Raw genomic sequence first — 22137 nt, 5'->3', positions numbered from 1 at the left:
AACTCCTTGCATGCGGGATTCTTTCCATATAGGCAATGTACTTTTTGTTTGTCACTAAGATGCCTTGTGTTACTAAGGGTTTATATTTCATTATACGATCAACTAAATAAAAAGCTGAATTTGCTGAGCAGATGCAGCTGTGAGTTAAGAAAGAGTTATATATTGGTTCTAATAAAAATGTTGATGCTTTTGACATATATTTTAGGGTCAGCTGTTCACTGAAGCAAAGTAGAAAATGTAGACTAGGCCACACACACACCGGACAATGGTAACCATATGAGCGGTATATAATTCTGATTTATGCCGAACAACTGCAGGTAGTTTTGGTAATGGCATCGATGTGTTTAGGATTTTAACAACATCTCTCGCAGAGTCGAGTAATTGATTTTAAGGTTGATGATGGTAGACGGGAATCATTATATTACTTACTAAACTCTGATTGATGACAGCAATGTGAAACTTAGAGAGAACATGTTTTTTGGTATTTTCTCATAAATGATGGTAATAGGAAACCTTTCATCTGTTATTCTGTTTTTTTCTGTTTTGACATGTTAATCCTTACTTCTCCTATGTATAGGAAGATTAAACAAAAAAAAAAGCAATTTCGATACTTTGGGGTTGATTTACTAAAGGCAAGTAAGCTGTTTACTTTGTGAGAGAATTTTCCCTTAGCTTAGTAATTGTGGTAAACATATACATGATTGGATGATGGAAGTCAGCAGAGCTTCGCCTTATTTACTAAGCTAAAGGAAATTTTCCTTGCAAAATGAACAGACTATTTGCCTTTAGCAACCCTATTGACTGTAATTTCTGTGCTGTCCCAGCCAATATATGTTCAAATGTGCAAGCCTCATCCTTTTCAGCTCCCTGGATGGGGACGGATTTTGCCTTAGGGGGACACAGGACCTTCTCCTGGCACTGCATGAAAGAGGATTAGTTAGTTTTGTTTGGCCTTTAGTCTAAGGTTTCCCCGTCTTCTAGGTTGCCTAAAAGGAAATACAAAACCTTGAAGCTGTACAAAAAGCTACTGTGGGGTTGATTTACTAAAACTGGAGAGTGAAAAATATGGTGCAACTGTGCATGGTAGCCAATCAGCTTCTAACTTCAGCTTGTTCGATTAAGCTTTGACAAAAACAAACCTGGAAGCTGGTTGGTTTCTATGCAGAGCTGCACCAGATTTTGCACTCTATAGCTTTAGTAAATCAACCCCTTTGGGTTATATTTTGAATACAGAGACCAGATGAAGCAACTGTACAGAGATGCGCCTTTATCATGCAGTCATGGTGTCCAAGAAAACATGATTGAGTCTAGGTTCACATCTATGCAGTTGTAGTTGATGCATTTTTAAGGTGAGCATACCCCCCCCCCCCTTGAACCATACCAGGCCACATGCCCTCAACATGGGCTCTGCCACCCATGCTTCCCCCACAACATCTTGTCCCCATGTTGATTGGTCGGTTGTTAAAGCGGAACTTCAGTAATTTTTTTCATCTTTTCATCTATTAAATCTTCTGCCCTTGTTTTTTTTTTCTGCCAGTAAATACCTTAAACAGCTCACTTCCTGTTTCTTGTATGGTCATTAGTGAGAGGGGGGGAAGGGGGTAAGTCATAAGAGGGCCAATGAGAGCTGCAGAGCTGGAGGTGTGTCTGTGTAAATTCAGGAAGTGAACAGGCAGCAGCTTCAACTGCCCACAGTTAAAATGGATGCAGCCAAACTTAGTGGAGAGAGATTTCTGCAGCAAATTTGGCAAGTACAGAATCACAGTATATGTAAAATAATATGCAAAGTGGTTGGAGGGAAGCTTCAGTGTAGCAAAGATGTTTTTATTACAAATTATGTGAGCGGACTGCAGTTCCTCTTTAACCACTTCAATTACAGGGCTTTTATACACCCTTCCTTCCCAGACCAATTTTTAGCTTTCAGCGCTCTCACACTTTGAATGCCAATTACTCAGTCATGCAACACTGTACCCAAACAACATTTTTATCATTTTTTTCATACAAATAGAGCTTTCTTTTGGTGGTATTTAATCACCACTGGGTTTTTTTTTTGCGACATGTGAAAAAAGAGCAATAATTTTGAAAAAAAAAAAGTTTTAGTTTTTATGATAAAATTTTGCAAATAAGTCAATTTTGTTCATAAATTTAGGCCAAAATTTATACTGCTACATCTCTTTGGTAAAAATAACCCAAATTAAAAGTTATAGAGTCTACAAGCTATGGTGCAAATTATTGAAAATTGATCACATCTGATCACACCTGATGCACTGATGGCCTATCTCATTTCTTGAGGCTCTGAAATGTCAGGAAAGTACAAATACCCCCCAAATGACCCCTTTTTGAAAAGTAGACAGTCCAAGGTATTTAGTAAGAGGCATGGTGAGTTTTTTGAAGTTGTAATCTTTTCCCACAATTCTTGGGAAAAAGAAGATTGTTTTTTTTTTTTGTTTTTTTGTTTTTTTACAAAATTGTCATACACAGCATATGCATACTTCCAATTATACCCCAAAATACATGCTGCAACTCTTCCCGAGTATGGCGATACCACATGTGTGGGACTTTTACACAGGCTGGCCACACAGAGAGGTCCAACATGCAGGGAGCACCATCAGGGGTTCTAGAAGCATAAATGACACCTCTAATTTCCTAACGACCTATTACATTTGTGAAGGCCCTGGAGCACCAGAACAATGGAATTACCCACAAAATGACCCCATTTTGGAAAGCAACACCCCAACGTCTATTCTATGAGGCATAATGAGTCTTTTGAATAGTTCATTTTTTTCCACAAGTCTTCGGAAAACGTGGAAAGAAAATTAAAACATATTTTTTTTTTTTACACAAAGTGGTCAGTTTATAAGATATTTCTAACTCAAAGCATATACATAGCAAAAATTACACCCCAAAATACATTCTGCTACTCATCCTGAGTATGGCAATGCCACATGTGTGTGACTTTTACACAGCCTGGCCACATACAAAGGCCGCGTACACACGGGCGGATTGTCTGCCCAACTAAGTTCGTCAGACAATCCGACAGACAGTCCGTTCAAAATTTGAATGAACGGACTTGACCACACACGATGAGCAGACAGTCCGCTGAAAGCGTGCGTGATGACGTGTACAGCACGTACGACGGGACTAGAAAAACGACGTCCTATACACTGCAATGCAACCTTCGGCCGTGTAAATCCTTTCTGAGCATGCGCCATACTTAGTCCGTCCAACTTGCCTACACACGAGCGGACTGTCCGCTGAAACCAAGTTTGGACGGACAAAACCAAGTTTGAACGGACAAAATTACGGAAATTCCGTAAGACTTTGTTCGTCAGACAGTCCGCTGAAAAAGTCCGCTGAAGCCCACACACGAGCGGATTGTCCGCTGAAACACGGTTCAGCGGACTAAGTTGGACAGACAATCCGCCAGTGTGTACGCGGCCAAAGGCCCAACATGCAGGGAGTTCTAGGAGCATAAATGACACCTCTAATTTCCTAACGACCTATTACGTTTGTGAAGGCCCTGGAGTCCCAGGACAATGGAATTACCCACGAAATGACCCCATTTTGGAAAACAAACACCCCAACATCTATTCTATGAAGCATTATGGGTCTTTTGAACGGTTCATTATTTTAAACAAGTCTTTAGAAAACGTAGAAAGAAAATTAAAATCTTTTTTTTTTTTTTACACAAAGTTGTCCATTTATAAGATATTTCTAACACATAGCATGTATATAGCAAAAATGACACCCCAAAACACATTCTGCTACTCCTTCTGAGTATTGTGATACATGTGTGAGACTTTTACACAGCCTGGCCATATACAGAGGTCCAACATGGAAGTAGTACCTTCAGTAGTTCTAGGAGCATAAATTACACATCTCATTTCGCTCCCACCTATCACACTTTTGAAGCTCCTGGAGCACCAGGACAATGGAATTACCCCCAAAATGACCCCATTTTGGAAAGCAAACACCTCAACGTGTATTCTATGAGGCATGGTCTGCAAATAGGTACTCGGGTACTCTGACGGGCTGGTGACAGGTACTCCGTTACTCCGACGGGCTGGTGACAGGTACTTGGGTACTCAGAGGGACTGCGACAGGTATTCGGGTACTCAGATGAACTGTGACAGGTACTCAGATAGACTGTGACAGGTACTCAGGTACTCAGATGAACTGTGAAAGGTACTGAGGTACTCAGATGGGCTGTGACAGGTACTCAGGTACTCGGGTACTCAGATGGACTGTGACAGGTACTCAGATGGACTGCGACAGTTACTCAGATGGACTGCGACAGTTACTCAGATGGGTTGTGACAGGTACTCGGGTACCCAGATGGGCTGTGACGGGTTCTCAGGTACTCCGATGGACTGTGACAGGTACTCAGGTACTCAGATGGGCTGAGACAGGTCCTTGGGTACTCTGATGGGGTGGGACAGATACTCGGGTACTCAGATGGGCTGGGACAGGTACTCGGGTACTCAGATGGGCTGGGACAGGTACTCAGATGGGCTGGGACAGGTGCTCAGGTACTCGGATACTCAGATAGACTGTGACAGGTACTCGGATACTCAGATGGACTGTGACAGGTACTATGGTACTAAGATGGGCTGTAACAGGTGCTCAGGTACTCGGGTACTCAGATGGGCTGACAGGTACTCGGGTACTCAGATGGGCTGACAGGTACTCAGGTACTCGTGTACTTAGATGGGCTGACAGGTACACAGGTACTCGGGTACTCAGATGGGCTGTGACAGGTACTCAGGTACTCGGGTACTCAGATGGGCTGACAGGTACTCAGGTACTCGGGTACTCAGATGGCCTGGGACAGGCACTCGGGTACTCTGATGGGCTGTGATGGGTGATGACAGGTACTTTGATGGGTGGTGACAGGTCCTCTTTATTGAGGGGGGGTGAGGGGTAATCAGTGTGATTTGTGTGTACTGTAAGCGGTAACGAGATGTTACCACATTCTCCCCCTCACACACGATCAGTGTGTGAGGAGGAGAACCCGGTAACATCTCGTTACCGCAGTTTGTTTACATTCTGTGGCTTGCTGTGATTGAACACAGCTGGTCACGTGGTAAAGAGCCAATTTCATTGGCTCTTTACTGTGATCGGGGTTGGGCTGTGTCAGGGTGACAAGATGCATCCCCGATCGTCGCTCTGCACGCGCCCTAGGCACATGCATGAGGACCGTGAATGTGCACAGTACATGTGACCGGCTGTGATTGGACATGGCTGGTCACGTGTATCGGTGGGGTGGATGGGGATGGAAATCCCACAGATCAGGGATGGGCTGTGTCCGAGGGACACACCTCATCCACGATCGCCGCGATGCGGGCCCCCGGAGGCCCGCAGGAGTGGCGAAATACCGAGGACGTCATATGACGTCCACCCAGGATGGGAGATCCCATCTGTGACAATGGCCCGGTATTGAAGTGGTTAAGGACGCGGTGGCCGGCTTACCGGTCTCCTTCTTAGCAACCAGCTATATAACATGTTTTTAAGGGGAACAAAAAAAAAACAAAATGCAAAACACATTAATAAACGCATCAAAAATGCCAAACTTGCATTTTTGTTGCGACTCTATTGAAGTCTATTACGCGCAAAATGCAATCTGCTGAGTGTAAATAAGCCCCCGACCCTTTCCAAAAATGCACTGGCTGAAAAACGCATAGATGTGAACATGTATAATAGGAAACCATGTTAAATGGACTGTAGTGCGTTTCTGCAAAACAGAAAATGCACAAAAAAAGCGCATAGTGTGAACATAGTACGAGTGGCAAAAATATTACCTAGTTAGACCTAGTGCTTTGCAGTTTTACCTTAATGGTGAGACAAGAGTTTTGTGTATTGTGAGGTTTACATCCAATATACCAGAAAACCAAGTCATGCATGAACAAGGCTTTGATTTCATTTTCTTGATGTTGGATAGTCACACTCTCATTTAATGTACCTTGTCAGATTTATCTGCCTTCCCATTATACAACAAATTATGTTTCCATTAAGGATTTGATGATTACATGTTGCTTGTGATCACTTGACAGGAGTTCATTAGAGCTGCTTGTGCTTTATAAGGAGAGAGAGGTAGAAAATGAATTTGTATTATTTGAAGTTCCTCAAACTATACGTAAACCTTTTTTTTGAGTTTTGGATAGAGCAAGGAAGGCCTTAAAACCCCTGTCAGGTTTTTTTTTCTTTTTGCTATCAGTGTCCCACATTACTTTCAGTCCCATTGACAGTGGGCCTGAAGTGAGCCTGATTTTGCACCCTCCACAGGGCCGTCTTTAAGGCAGGGCAAAAGGGGCAGCTGCCCTGGGCTCTGTCATTGTTGTGGGGCCCAAAGCAGCTGTCTCATACTTGCCAACTATCCCAGTTTAAATTCCCTTGTCCCTTGAAGTTTTAGTGCTGTGCTGTGTCCCGCTATCTCAGTGTGAAGTTCTGCTATTAATGCTGCTCAGCTGTGCCCTATTGTTGTGTACAGATGACTCACCTGCAGATCCTGTGTTTACATGTAAGTAACCGACAATCATATGTAAATAACGGCAGGATTCATATGTAAACAGCAGCTGCATTCATATGTAAATAGCTGAGGTCGGTATCATTGATATGTAAATAAAGGTGGCATTCATATGCATATCATGCCCCTCTGTAGTTGGGAGAAGATGTGCTGTAACCTATAGCAACCAATCAGTGAACAGTATTACTGTACTGTAATCTCTAGCAACCAATCAACAAGCAGAAATCATGTGCTGTAACCTCTAGCAATTAATCAGTGAGCTGTAATGTGTACTGTAACCTCTAGCAACCAGTCAGTAAGTGGTAATGATACACTGTAACCTCTGGCAACCAATCACAATCACTGCCTGATCTGATACAGTAAACTGATTTTAAGTCTAGCTGCTATTTATTGTATGTCTCAGAGCAGGTGGAGAGCAAAATTGCCCAGGAATTTTTTTGCCCAGGGTCCAATCAATATTAACCACTTCCCGACCAGCGCACGACGATGTACGTCGACAGAATGGCACGGGCAGGCATATTGGCGTACAGGTACGTCCAATATTCAATGCCGCCCTGCCATCGGGAGCGCGCCGGCGGCGGCGCGCTCCCGCGCTGGTCGGGACCCCCGTGAGTCCGGTCGCGGGACCCGCGGCCTCGATCGCCGCGGGCATCCCCGAGATCGTCTCACGGAGCGGCCGAATGGAGGAAATGCCGAGTAAACAGCATTTCTCCATTCTGCCTAGCAACTAGTGACGCTGATCTCTGCTCCATGTGATTGGAGCAGAGATCAGTGTTCACTAAATGAAAGCCCTACCCCCCCACAGTTAGTAACACACCCCTAGGAACACTTAACCCCTACACTGCCACCCACTGGTTAACCCCTTCACTGCCAGTGTCATTTACACAGGAATCACTGCATTTATATAGCAGTGATTACTGTATAAATGACAATAGTCCCACAAATGTGTCAAAAATGTCCAATGGGTCCCCCACAATGTCGCAGTCACAATAAAAATCGCTGATCGCCGCCATTACTAGTAAAAAAAAAATAATAAAAAATTATTAATAAAAATGCTATAAAACTATCCCTATTTTGTAAACGCTATAACTTTTGCGCAAACCAATCAATAATCGCTTATTGCAATTTTTTTTTACCAAAAATATGTAGAAGAATACGTATCGGCCTAAACTGAGGGAAAAAAATGTTTTTTTATATATTTTTGGGGGATATTTATTATAACAAAAAGTAAAAAATAATGCGTTTTTTTCAAAATTGTCGCTCTATTTTTGTTTATAGCGCAAAAAATAAAAACCGCAGGGGTGATCAAATACCACCAAAAGAAAGCTCTATTTGTGGGAAAAAAAGGACGTCAATTTTGTTTGGGAGCCACGTCGCACGACCGCGCAATTGTCAGTTAAAGCGACGCAGTGCCGAATCGCAAAAAGTGGTCTGGTCTTTGACCAGCAAATTGGTCCGGTCTGAAAGTGGTTAAAGATGGCCCTGACCCTCCATATTTAGTAAATAGACCCCTGAGTGTGCAGTTTGCAATGTACAATTGCTCCAAAGCTTAGTAAATGAGGTAAAGCTTCACTTTACAAAGAATACCCAATCACATGCAAGGACATTTTTAAAACCCAGCGTTCACATGATTGGATAATGGAAGTCAGCAGAGCTTCTGCTCATTTACTAAGCTCTGGAGCAACTGTGCACAGTCTATTTACCTTTAGTAAATTAACCCCTTTCTGAGACTATGGGGTTGATTTACTAAAGGCAAATAGACTGTGCACTTTGCAAAGTGTTCGATGCATGCTTAGTAAATGAGCAGAAGCTCTGCTGATTTCCATTATCCAATCACGTGCAAGCAAAAATGTAGGTTTTTTTTTGTTTTCCTTGTATATGATTTGATATTCTTTGCAAATTGAAGATTTACCTCATTTAGCTCTGGTGGAATTGCACTTACAGAATGCAACTGCACTTTGTAAAGTGCACAGTCTATTTTCCCATAGTAAATCAACCCCTATGAGCCCATTCCAATCCTGTGCTCCCCAAATATGACTGTGGGGAAATGAGGTGGAGTATTGTTCTATGCCTCCATTGTCCATTCCCAGGCAGGAATCTCCTACTTACCTAGGCTTCATCTCTTTTCTCATTGTCCCTACCCTTCCCTCCCTCCACCCTTTGTATCCCTTCCTACCCCCAATCCTTTTACTTCTCTGCCTTTTTTTTTTTTTAGTTCCCCTTCGTCTTCTTTCTTCTCTGCTGAAATACGTTTGTTTTTCCCCAAGCAGTGCACTACTTCATGCACCTTGAGTGTAAATTGAGGTCATTCTTCCCATACACCATAGGTGGCCAATTTGGACCTGCACTGCTTCACAGAACATTCCTTGTTCCCTTTGCTCTATTAAATGAAATGAAATGTGACCTTATGCCATGTATTGAGATGTAACAATGCTTTCAGATGGTAATGTCCTTTCTACTATTGCCACCTACTTATGTTTAATCTACTAGTATGTTTTCTCTTTGAAAACTTAACAAAACTAAGAAAAATCTATTGAATAAAAAAGTTTTGGCCTTTTAACTAAAGTTGTGGGTAACATAATTTATATATGGTTGAGACACAGGTCTGTTCCAGTTCATGCGTGTGCGAGCGTGTGATTTTTATTCTCCAACAATTCTCATAGCCCTGTATACTCTGCTTCCCGAGAAAGACGTCTAAAAGTTTTTTGAAGTTGTCAACACTCTCAGCTAGTACCAATTCCTGGAGGGGGGAGATAGTTTCACTTTTTTTTTTTTTTTTTTCACAAAGTTTTATTATGATAAAGTAATCATACATGAAAATACAGGCAATGAATAAGATATCGCATCAATATAGACATGACAAAATGAGTCATCAAAGCTTAAATAAACAAATAGTAGTTCAGTATCTGAATACAAAACTTAAACAATTTCCAAACGTGGAAAAAGTCACATCAACAATCTTAGTAACTTGTACAGTTGTGTCTAGAAGCGGCCTAAATGGTGTCATAACTAGGAAGGAGGGAAATCTAAAGCATACTGAACCATATAATGGGAGAGTATATCGAGCATTAATATATGTTATGGGGGGAAGGAGGGGGGAATGATGATAAAGTTGGGGGAGAGAGGGGATAATGAAAAAGGGATAAACTAGTGTATGGGATTCATTTATCTATATTGTGAGGAGTACGCGTCAGTAAGTTTGAAACGACGCCAATCCTGCCATGTTGCTGAAAACTTCGTGACTGTGTCGTTGGATATACTAATTAGTTCCTCAAAGGTTTCGGTATTGTTCAATCTACGGAACCATTCCCCTAATGTGGGTACCGTCGTGGAACGCCAATGACATGGGATGCATTGTTGCGCTGTGTTAATCATGACCATATTGAGAGATTTAAAGTAGCGTGTCTTGGGGATTTTGTTGTAGTGAAGTAGATAGGAAGCTGGGGAAAAACTGTTGCTTTGGGATGTTACTGCGAGAATGGTGTCATGGACCGACTTCCAGAAATTCTGAAGAGCCGGGCACGACCACCAAATGTGGATCATGGTCCCTTCCTCCTTGCCACATCGCCAGCATAAATTGGAGATGGTATCTGAAAATTTGTGGAGTAGGGCGGGGGTTCTGTACCATTTAGAGAGGATTTTATATCCTCCTTCTTGGACCGCTACATTAAGGGATCCTTTAAGAATATAAGTACATATGATTTCCCACTCTGAATCAGAAAGTGTGATATCTAGATCTTGCTCCCATGAGGAAAAGGGCTTACTGGAGAACGGTGATTTGTCGCTGAAGAGATATGTGTAGAGAATGGAAATGAGATGTCTTTGTGGTTCGTGTTGTGTACATAGGCTTTCTAGGGTGTTCAGGTCTCTTGTCCAATAGTCCGTATTGTGTCGGCTAGTCAAAAAGTGGTGTATTTGTCTATACGTCCAGTCGGATATCTGGGAAGGGGAAGCCGTGGTATTCAGATCGACCAGTGTTCTGATAGTCCTTCTCCTGTTGAAAAATTGTCTAGCAGTAAGTTCTGTGTGGGGCCATGAGTTGGCCAAATAATTAGGGCTCGCGCCTGGCGGGAAGTCGGGGTTATCCCTCAGTGGAGTAAGTGGACTCAACCACGGGTGTGGATATATTGTTTTCAATGCCTTGTGGACAACAGAAAGCGTGGGCCCAATCAGCGGGTGTTGTTTGTGCTGTATTGGTATATGGCGTGGATGTATCCAGGGCAGTAGCCGAAGAGATTGTGTAGAGATAGGGTGCTCTAGTGGTACCCAATCCTTAATCTTTTGGTGGACATTCCAGTCCACAATCCTGGCTAAGTGTGTGGCCCAGTAGTATCGACGTAGGTCAGGAAGAGCAATTCCTCCTCGGGTTTTCGGAAGGGTAAGACGTGTGTATTGTATTCTCGGCCTTTTGTTTTGCCATATAAAGGCAGAACAGGCTTGTTGGAACGAATGGAAAAAGGACGATGGAATGCTGATCGGAATTGATTGCATTAAATAGAGGAAACGTGGTAAGATTGTCATTTTAAGGAGTGCGGCTCTACCGAACCAGGACACATGTATGGATCTCCAGTTTTTAAGGTCTGATTTGGTGCTTTGTAATGCTGGAAGAAAGTTTTCCTTAAAGAGATTTGAGAGTGACTTCGGTATTTTAATTCCCAAATAAGTGATGGAATGTTCGGCCCAATTGAAAGGAAAATTCATTTTACATTGCGCTACTATCTCTGCAGGGAGAGTTACATTCAGGGCAATGGATTTGGAATAATTTATTTTAAGGTTTGAGATGGATTGGAACATCTCCAAATCGGAAAGAAGGTTGGGGATAGAGATATGCGGGTTGGTTAAGAAAAGGAGGAGGTCATCCGCAAAAGCTGCTATTTTATAGATGCGTGTATTGATTGAAATGCCATTAATATCTGGGTTAAGTTTTAGTTTGTTGAGAAGGGGTTCGAGAGTGAGAACAAAGAGCAACGGTGAGAGGGGACATCCCTGTCTTGTACCATTGTGGAGCCGGAAGGCGTTTGACAGGTGACCATTGACCCACACTTTGGCGGTCGGTTGGGAGTACAGGGCCCGAATATATGAGAGAAGCAAAGCCGGCAATCCTATTGCTTTGAGGACCGAGTCCATGTAATCCCAGGCCACCCTGTCAAACGCCTTCTCGGCATCCAGGGAAAGAAAAAATCCTTTTTTATTGGTAGAGGTCAGCCAGTGGTGAATGTTTAGTGCTTTAATAGTATTATCCCTACCTTCCCGTTCCGGGATGAATCCTACCTGATCTAATGAGATCAAAGACGGGAGGAGCGGTAACAAGCGATTTGCTAGGACTTTAGCATAAATCTTGACATCCATATTAATGAGTGATATGGGGCGGTAATTCATTACCAGGGAAGGATCTTTGTCCTCTTTCGGCATTACCGTAATGTGTGCTTCAAGCATATGTGGGGGGGCATGAGAGGTAGAGGCAAAGGATCTATAAGCTAAGAGAAAGCGGGGTCTAAGTATATCTGTAAACGTTTTGTAATATGTCAAAGGAAGGCCATCTGGGCCTGGTGCTTTCCCGACCTTCATCTCCTTGACTGCCTTATCGAATTCTTCTTTGGATAAGGGAGTATTAAGCTGTTGGGCATTTTCCTGAGAAATACGTTTCGGGCCAAATTTGGAGAGGAATTCGTTAATAACATGTTGTCTCCTAGTCAAACTACTGGGCTTGGTGGGTCTAGAGGGAATGTTGTAAAGTGTTTGGTAATATTCTTCAAATTTTTGGGCTATAGCTTCATTTGTAGTGTGAGCTTTACCGTGGTTGTCAGTGATATGGTGTACAGTTGAGTTAAGTTTCTTGCTTTGCACTGCTCTAGCCAGGAGAGAGCCCACTTTATTACCCTTTTCATAAAAGAGTTTATTTCTTAAAACATATTGTCTCTTGGTTTTCAGGTTAAGTTCTTCTAATAGCTGTTTCCTGGCTTGGGTCAGGGCTTGGTAGGTCTGTAGTGCTAGTGTCTGTTTATGTGTGGCTTCCAACACGCGAATTTGGGACATGAGTGCTGCTATTTTGGTCTGGCGCTCTTTTTTAAGAAGCGAGGATAACTTGATAAATTCCCCTCGAATTACAGCTTTATGGGCTTCCCATTGTAATAGTGTGGAGGTGTCGGGAGTTTCATTAAGTCTGAAATAGTCTGTAATGCAAGTGCTTATTTTGGCTACATTAATTGGGTCTTTGAGCAAAGAGGGATTAAGTCTCCACGTTTTAGACTTGGTTACCGTTTCGGGAAATTGTAGAAGAATGGTGATCGGGTGGTGGTCCGAGAAAGTCATCGGCTCTATCGTGGCCCTAGTCAAGAGGGGAAGGTCAGGTTGGGAGAGAAAAAAATAGTCAATTCGGGAGTATTTTTGGTGAATAGGGGAGTAGTATGTATAGTCTTTTCCCTGTGGGTTCAGCGTTCTCCAGGAATCATGTAGCAAGATGTTTTGAAGTTGCAATTTAATTAGTTTCAAGGCTTTGTATGGCAAGGCTGAGGAACCAGAGGAGGAATCTAAGATAGGATTCAGGGGGACGTTAAAATCTCCCCCGAGAATGATAATTCCTGATGAAAAGGAGGATAAAAGGTCACAGACAGAGCGGAAAAAAGTAACTTGTTTTGTGTTGGGAGAGTATATATTAGCAATTGTGATTGGTTTGGAGTAAATGGTCCCTTTAAGAAATAAGTATCTCCCTTCAGTATCACTTAGTGAATCTATTAGTTGAAAGGGTGTGTTTTTGGAAATAAGGGTCGACACACCTTTTGTTTTGGAGTGGCGATTCGTCGAATGAAAAACCGTGGGGAAATTTTTATCTGACATTTTAGGAGTTTTGCCTGTCAGAAAATGTGTTTCTTGTGCAAATATTATATTCGCTTTCAATTTATGGCACTCCCGCAGAAGCCGGGATCTCTTTTCCGGTAAGTTAAGACCTTTAGCATTAATGGAGACCAACTTCAGCAAGAGAGCCATGGAGTGTGACTTGCAGGAAGGGGAGGCCATTCTATCTTCGGTTTTGTGAGAGGCGCGATAGAGCTCCCTGGGTTTGTGACGACTGGGTTCGGCAAGACGAGTATCTATATGGGTTTGTATTACGTAGCGTAGAAGTAACACTAGAGGAGAAAGGGGGTAGAGGAAGTAGGGGAGGAATGGGGTGGGTGAGGGAGGAGACCTAGTCTCGAAGGAACTTACACTCGTGAATTATAGAGAAGTGCAATCGAGACTAGCGTAGTAATCAACTCTTCGAAGGTTTGCAGCGAGAACCAGCTCGCTATGTCCTATGCAGTAAATACAGTGCACAGGACTAAACCTTGACGAATTTGAGATAGTCCAAAATCTGATGGTAGTTAAATTGGTGGGGTTGAACGGAGTATCTCTGTGTGAGACGTCGTCCGGATTGTTGAGGAGTAAAAATACAAGATTAGTATATGCTAGCAGCTGAACGGAGGGAAGGATATAAAAGCTAAAGAAGGAGGAGAGAGAGATGAAAGCTGCCTAAAGACAGTCTAGAATGTTGGCAAAATAGTTAAAAGAATCAAGAAAGAAGGATTGAGCATTGGCAAATGTACCTAACTAATGTAAAAGGCACTCCATCTGCAGATACGAGTAGGAGAAGCATAACAGGATTGAAGACAAGGGGTGCGAAACTGACGGCAAGTAATATTTATCTGGAAACTCTAGTTGGAACAATCATGCATAGAACATTGTTAAGGAGAAGAGACATTGAAGGATAGAAATAGAGACCAGGAAGTGTAGCAGAACATGAAAGATGGGTTATACCCCATCAAAAGTAAACAGTTAATGAACTTTAAAAGCAAGCTAAAGCACGGTTGTCAGACTAAGCAGGTACCATGTGGCAATACAACGAGACTAACTCTTTCCTGAACTGAACTAATATAGGCTCGAGGACGGGTCAAGGATTCATCACTAGCAACCCCCCCCAAAAATTGTAGTAGCTGTTGTGGAAATGAAAAAACGGGCTTATAGATATATCTGACCTGTGTTGGTGCAATAAGGTAATGATATAAGGGATAAGATCCCTCAGATACCGTATAATACCTAAGTTACATGTTTGTGGTCCCCCTATTAAGAAGAAGGGGAGAGCATGAGATTGGCCACATCATATTGGGGAATTGAGGAGGTGCCTTAGCCCAAGTCCCTTGAGGTAGTGATTATTACCCGGGATGTCAATTAGCTAGGATAAAATCCCAGATGAAACTGAGTGTGCTCGTTAAGTCTCCCCATTTCCCTGGGTTCCGATGAATATCTGGGTGGTTATCAGAAGTTAGGTGACTCCTTATTCATGTTAGTAGTAGGGGTCCCAGTAGAGGAAGGGGCCTATGAGATCATCCCATATCTTGTAAACAGGAGCCAGAGTTTCCCTCATGCTTGGTAGCAGTGAAAAACTGGGGGGAGGGGCAATCCACATGGACCACATCGCAGAGTTGTGAAGGGAAAGGAATGGAAACGAATGGAAAACTCTCAATTGTACAACCCATGAGTACATAAGACAGGTCTGGGGAATCATACGATACCTAGGTGAGAAATTGCGTGCTTTCTCTATATAAGGAAGTCGCCCATGGGTCGCTGCATTGGGTCCATGTGGAGTACGCCTATGAGAGGAATAACAAACATTACTAAAGAGATACTTTGCTCTAACATATAGGCTTGTAATGCAGAAAAAAAAAAAAGAGAAAAAAAAAAAAAAACCTGGATTATGCTCAGAGACCAGTCCCAGTGCAGCCTGAACGTTATAGCAAAAGAAGAAAAAAAAAAAAAAAAAAAAAAAGGGGGCTAGTTTGCCAGTGATAAGTCCCTGAGTCATATTGTAACCAGAAAAAATCGAGCCAAAAATAAGATGGGAAAGAGGTGATAAGAAACTAACTGAAGAGTCCCGGTTAGCTGCTTCGTGGAAGGATTAAGACGCCCGTGTCTGCTCAACGATCCCGTCGAGCTCTTCTCGTGTGCGGCGCCTTCGTCGGGCTGGTGTTATGATTAGGGTCGTTGCGGGAACCGTGAAGTTGATCAGTGGAAGGCGAACGTTGTCTGCGATTACTCTGTTCCTGAGCTTCCATCGGTTCGTAAGCGGGCCGGTGACGTCTTCCGGTTTGCGGACGAAATTCCGCGTACCAATCCGGTACGTCCGTGAAGGGGATCTCCAGGGTGGCACAGAAGCGGCGGAGGTCCTCCGGAACTCTAAGCAAGGCCGAACGTCCTTGCGCGGAAGCAGACAATGCAAATGGGTACTTCCAGCGGTATTGTATGTCCCTGGCACGTAGAACCTCCAAAAGTGGGCGGAGTTCCTTGCGACGTTGAAGCGTAATAGAGGAAAGGTCTTGGAACAAACGAACTTCTGTATTGTTATACATCAGCGGGTGTTTCTCCCGCGCTTGTCTGAGTATGTCCTCCTTAAGCTGATAGTCAATCACACAACAGACCACATCCCTGGGGGGGTCCGTCTCCTTGCCTCGTGGGCGTAGGGCGCGATGAATGCGCTCCAATCCTATAGGGGTGAGGGGATCACGATCCAGGATAGAGTTGAACAGGCCCGTTACCTCCGGTCTCAAACGATCGGCTTCGATCGATTCGGGGAGACCACGGAGACGAAGGTTATGTCGTCTACCGCGGTTGTCAAGGTCCTCCATGTGACGGTTCAGATCTCTGAGTTGCAGGGTATGAGTATCTATGACCTGACAGGACCGACGAAGTACCGTTGAATGTTGTGCTGTTGTATGTTCAACCTCTTGTACTCTGTTCGCTATCGTTTGAATGTCGATGCGGAGCTCCGATATAGCCGTTGTTAGTGTTTGCTTTATATCATCCGCCACTGTTCTAAGATCGGTAAGGCTGGGGTGTTGTTGCGGTTCAAGTACAATCTCGCCATTAGCAGAGGTTGGTCGTGAGGATCGTGTGGTGGTTTGAGATGATGGCGGGCCTCGTGAGGACGCCATATTGCCGGCCTGGGGATGTTTTGGCTCGTTCCGTGAGACATATCACGAGGAGACCTGGATCGGGACGTGGAGGATCCACGGGAAGATGTTCCCATGTCGGTTTGTAAGCCGTGGGTTCGAGTTTACCTCCGGTATCTGCTGTTTTCCCTCCGTTTCAGCGGGAGCACTCTAGTTATGCTGCCATTCTCCTCAGCGTCCAGGCCACGCCCCCCACTTTTTTTATTGCTCTAACAGTAAAGAACCCTTTCCGCAATCCAAGGTTAAATCTCCTTTTTTATAACCTCAAATTGTATCCGCGTGTCCTTTTTAGAGTGAACAGTTTATTACAGTTACTGAAATCACCTTTGAGATATTTGTATAATGTAATCTTTTGGTGGTATTCAATCACCACTTGACTTTTTATTTTTTGCTAAACAAACAAAAAATAACCTGAACATTTTGAAAAAAAGAAAACATTTTTTTTTTCTTAGTTTCTGTTATAAGAGGTAATTTTTCTCCTTCACTGATGTGCGTTTATGAGGCTGCACTGGTGGACACTGATGAGGCAGCACTGGTGGGCACTGATGAGGCAGCACTGACATATGCCACTGATAAGCGGCACTGATGGGCACTGATATGCGACACTGGCAACACTGATGGGCATTGATTGCCACTGATTTGCAGCACTTGTTGGCATCACTGATGGGCACTGGTTGGCACTGATAGGCGGCATTGATGGGCACTGATGGGGCTGCACTGATCATCAGGACACTTTCACACTAGCTGGTTCCTGGCTCTCTCCTCTCCTCACACTGTGACAGCCCAAGGAAAGTAATGCTGATAACCAGCAAGTGTGTTTACATCATGATCAGCTGTGATTGGACACAGCTGATCATGGGGTAAAGAGCTGCTGTGATTGGCACTTTACCCCGAGCTGTCATCAGCTGTGTCTGGAGAACCACAGTGGGTGCGAACACGGGAGGATGTCATATGACGCCCGTCCAGAACTGGCTGACTGCACTGCAGCCATCATTTTGCTATAGCGTGGTTGGCAAGTGGTTAAAGCCCAATTAAAGTCTTAGACTTTTTTTCTTCAATTATAGACCTGTACTGCTACTTGTTATGGCTCTTCAATTATTTTTATTTGGAAATGCCTTCAAATACCTTTCATTTTAATGCAAATGCACTTGCTTCCCTCCCATTCCAGTGGTCTGTGTTGGCATAGATAAGTAACAGACAACCTCCCCCCCCCCCCCCCCCCATCAGAAGCTTTTTTGGCCATACTTCTCTTGTGGGTCATAGGAGTGCACTTAGGCCCCTTCACACAGACATTATCTGTTTTGTCACATTTTTTTAAAGAAAAAACAGATTCAGTTTACATCATGTAAACTGATGGCTTGGCCCCGCCCCTCTCTCCTCATTGGCTCACCGGTTGTGATTGTCAGCAGCGGGAGCCTATGAGGAGGCAGAGTCTCTGGAGAGCCAATGCTCTGGTGCACATCACTGGATCGAGATTGGAGCTCAGGTAAGTATTAGGGGGGGGCCGAGGGAGGCTGCTGCACACAGAAGGTTTTTACCATCATGCATAGAATACATGAAGGTAAAAAACCTTCACCCTTTAGAACCACTTTAATAAATGAACTGAAGTACATGGTTCATTTCTTTGAATCTTTTTAGTTTAAATCTTCACAGCACCTGTAATATTTACCGTTTTTTTTTTGTTTCTTCAAGACGAAATACAAAGAAGCTGGAAAGAAAGGATTGTCCAACCCCCTGTACAAGCAGATGCCGGCAACATTGGACAGTGTCTTCGCAAAACAAGTGTCCCAGCTCCAGAGCGAGGTATCATCAGCAAAATATTTTACTCAACAAGATCCAGAGTATAAACAGTAAATTCTTACTTCCATGTGCATCTGGCCTAAAACATACATATACAATGAATGTGGCAAAGGGGCGTTGGAAAGGAAATTAGGCTGTTCACTTTGCAAGGGAAATTGCCCTTTGCAAGGGAATTTTCCCCAGAGCTTAGCAAATGTGGTCAAATTACACCCAGTAAAGAATACCCAATTATGTGCAAGGAAAATAAAAACAGCATTTTTGCTTGCACATGATTGGATGATGGAAGTCAGCAGAGCTTCATCTCTTTCACTAAGCTCTGGGGCAAATTCCTGTCCAAAGTGCAACATTACTTGCAAAATGAACAATCTGTTTGTCTTTAGTGAACCTAACCCATATCCCATCATGTGGAAGCATGTGATTGGGTATTCTTTGTAAAGTGAAACTTTACCTCATTTACTAAGCTCTAGAGCAACTGCACTTACAGAGTGCAACTGTACTTTGCAAAATGCACAGTCTATTTGACTTTAGTAAATCAACCCCATTGTCTCGTTAAAGCAAGATTAACAGTCTTCTTGAGGTGGATACATAAAGTGTAACAGAAGGGCTGAAATATTTTTCTGACTTATTGCCCATTTGTAAAATGCCCAGGAATTTAATCACATGATCTCCGCTGAAAGAGGAACCATTTTTTTTAATCCTTATGCTGCTATCTTTAGTAAATAAATAGGAAGGTCGATTATCTTTACCTGTTTTAGGCTCCATGCACACTGAAGCTCAAAAAAGCTATTTCTGGACGCCAGATTGGTGGCAGAAAACGCTGGTTGAAAAACCTGCTTTTAACAGCGTTTTATACTAGCGTTAATGAGCGTTAATGAGCGTTTTACAGCGTTAGCGTTAATGGGCGTTTTTTATAAAAATACACAGAGGACACTCCAAAAATCCCACAATGCATTGAAAAATAGAATGCCGAACACTAATGAACGAGCGTTAATGAGCGTTAATGAGCGTTTGCCGTTTTTTGCCGCTGAAAAACGGCACTTTGAACGCGAATTTCTGGCGTTCAGAAAAAAGCCCATAAACTCCACTGCTCATTAAAGCTGAAAAACGTCCATGTGTGCATGGACACATAGGCTAACATAGAGTGGAGTTTATGGGCTTTTACAAAAAACGCCCAAACTCCAATAAACTGCAGTTTATCAGCTTCAGTGTGCATGGAGCCTTAAACTTTTTTGTACATTTCTTCAGTTGCTTACTGGTTTTTAGCCTAGGCCAAAATGATGTCATCTATCCCAGGAGTCTTCATGGGCATTTTTTTCCTTCATCTGGAGGAGTGGCTTTCTCAACTAAGCACACCCTCGTGTCTGAGCTAAGGGCAGATGGAATACAGGAAGTAAACGCCACCCATACTCAAGATGGCCATGGCTAGAAATGTTAGGGGGGGTGTTTTTCAAAGTGATTTCTTAACAAAATAAAGCATGGAGACATAGATAGATGGATGGGTGGGTGGGTGGGTTTGCTTTGATTTGTGATCCTCATCTTCAAAAGAGATGACATGATGGAATACCTATGCTTTGGCGAGTCTAGAAAAACGTGTTCTCTAGAAAAGGCATTTTAATCTACATATTATTATTCATTTGTTCATCCCAGCAAAACTGTTACTGTAGCTTGAAAATAATATTGGGGTATAGGTTTGCTTTAAAAAAAAAAATATATATATACATATATATATATATATATATATATATATGTATATATGTATATATGTATATATATATATATATATATATATATATATATATATATATATATATATATAATTTATATAGTCTGTATTGCATAGTCAGGATGTTGACTTTTATTTTACTTGTTGGCTAACAACTCAAGTGGCAAAAACAAACACTGGCAGACACCTTGCGGAGTCAGTTGGCGGACTGTGGCACGGCTCTCAGCCACAGAAGAATCTTTGTTACGGATAGCTGCATGCTGTACTTCTGCCAGGTTTCTCAAGCAACACTTGAAAAAAAAAGTCTATACACGATTAATAAATACTGGCCTTATGTCATAAGCTAAATCCCCCCTAGTGACCATTCAAAACTGCATTAAAAAATATATATTTTTAAGAGTGTATAAATTAAACTTTAAGTGTTTCTTGGATTTTTATAATTTGGGGGAGAAAAGATCATTAATTAGGCCTGAAAAGGTTTTGTAGCTGTGTCTAGGATTTATGTTTCCTGTTAGGATAAAGCATGATTTTTTATTTTTTTCGCTTGGTTTAATCAAGGTTTTAGAAATAATGAGCGTATAGAGAAGAATCTCTTCTTTAATCCTTTCATGCCCAGAGGTCTTGGAAGTCTAGTTGCCACATTTTGGAGCATCAGGATAATTTTTACTTGCGACACCCTTTCGGGTCTGTCGGATTCCTGTGTCCACCGCTATGGAGCCATGCATTGGCCCGTACATCACTACTGTATCCTGGATGGAGGGGACCGAGGATAGAACCACGGTGTGGTGAGGGCCACAGGCATCCAACGTTCCTGGATGTGTGTCCGGTGTAATGATTTGGTTGGTGGCTTTGTTCTGTAGGAGACTTCCCTAAGTGCACTGAAATGTATTTGTTGGTTTATAGAAGTACTTGGAAGAGCCTTTTGATTCTTGGTCTTCAGTGTAGTATAGTAGTGTATGTAAATCCTAACAACAAACAACCGTTTGTTATATCTGTTCAATAAATACCAAAAATGCCTATTGGATTCAACCTAGACCCCTTACCGTAGTACTCTAGGGGGTAGCGTGCCAGTTGGGAATACCCGTTCTATCCTGCCCCAGCTCTACACTCTTTACCACCAATGTTTCTCCCCTATCCCAAGTTGATTCAACAAAACCATCCATCTGAATTCCCTTCCTCATCACATCCCTCCAAATAACTCATATATTAACCCCCCTGGCGGTATTCCCGAGTCTGGCTCGGGGTGGAATTTTTATACCAAGAGCGGTAACCCCGAGCCAGACTCGGGACTGCATCGCTGGATCCAGGAGGATGTTTACTTACCTTCTCCCTTGGATCCATCGATGTCCCCCCGGTGTACGAGAGAGCCGTGTCTCGCTCGATCTATCACGGACCCGATCTCCGTTCCCTGCGAGCGTTGCGATGCACGGGGACGAAGATCGGCGCCAAATTCTAAAAGTGAAACAGACAGTATACATACAGTATAATGTAATCTTACAGATTACATTGCTGTATGTAAATATTTCACATCCCCTTTGTCCCTAGTGGTCTGCCCAGTGTCCTGCATGCAGTTTTATATTATAAAAACTGTTCTTTATGCCTGGAAACTGGAGATTGTCCATAGCAACCAAACTGTCATTTTACATCAAAAATGGTTTTAGACCAGCTAGAAAACAGCGATAATAAATTATAATCACTCGCAGAATTGAGCGATAGCGATTTGTGGGGAGATCCGTCATTAAATATTGAAAAGTAATGACAGTGACAATTCTGCAACTGAGCAAATTTCAGTGTTTTTGATTTGATTACATTATTGAATAATTTTTATTATTGTTATATTATTATTTGGTATGATTATTTATAGTTATTTATTATATTATAATTCATCATTTCATTTTCACTTTATCATACCCGGGATGTCTGCTAGACTCTGGTTTGGACAGATTTAAGAGAGTTATTCCTAAGAATTACAGGACTACAATATAAAACGCCAAATTTTCATGCAAAATAATGGTACCGCTTTTAGCACCTAAAATCCGAAATAATCGTACCACCAGGGAGGTTAAAAGCTGATTTCTATCTCCCTCTTTTCACCCCACATTTTACCC

General features: G+C 42.7%; 1 protein-coding gene across 8 annotated transcripts in view; it reads left to right on the top strand.

Annotated features, from left to right (window-relative positions):
- The window catches only part of NEBL (nebulette), a 398972-nt gene that overhangs the window by 265242 nt on the left and 111593 nt on the right, over positions 1 to 22137 (top strand). For 6 of the 8 annotated variants that reach the window (XM_077490939.1, XM_077490938.1, XM_077490937.1 and 3 more), the window contains one exon: positions 18199 to 18309. The exons of the other annotated variants lie outside the window; for them this stretch is intronic. In XM_077490939.1, the coding sequence (XP_077347065.1) occupies positions 18253 to 18309 (57 nt within the window). In that variant the 5' untranslated portion in view covers positions 18199 to 18252. The remainder of the gene's footprint in view (positions 1 to 18198; positions 18310 to 22137) is intronic. 8 annotated transcript variants of the gene reach the window in all.

This window comes from Lithobates pipiens, unplaced genomic scaffold, assembly GCF_037356315.1.
Source record: "Lithobates pipiens isolate NorthernLeopardFrog02 unplaced genomic scaffold, aLitPip1_a1.2 Scaffold_19, whole genome shotgun sequence".
NCBI classification, from domain to species: domain Eukaryota; kingdom Metazoa; phylum Chordata; class Amphibia; order Anura; family Ranidae; genus Lithobates; species Lithobates pipiens.
The sequence above is the reverse complement of the archived record's forward strand: the minus strand, read 5'-3'. Positions and strand labels throughout refer to the sequence as shown.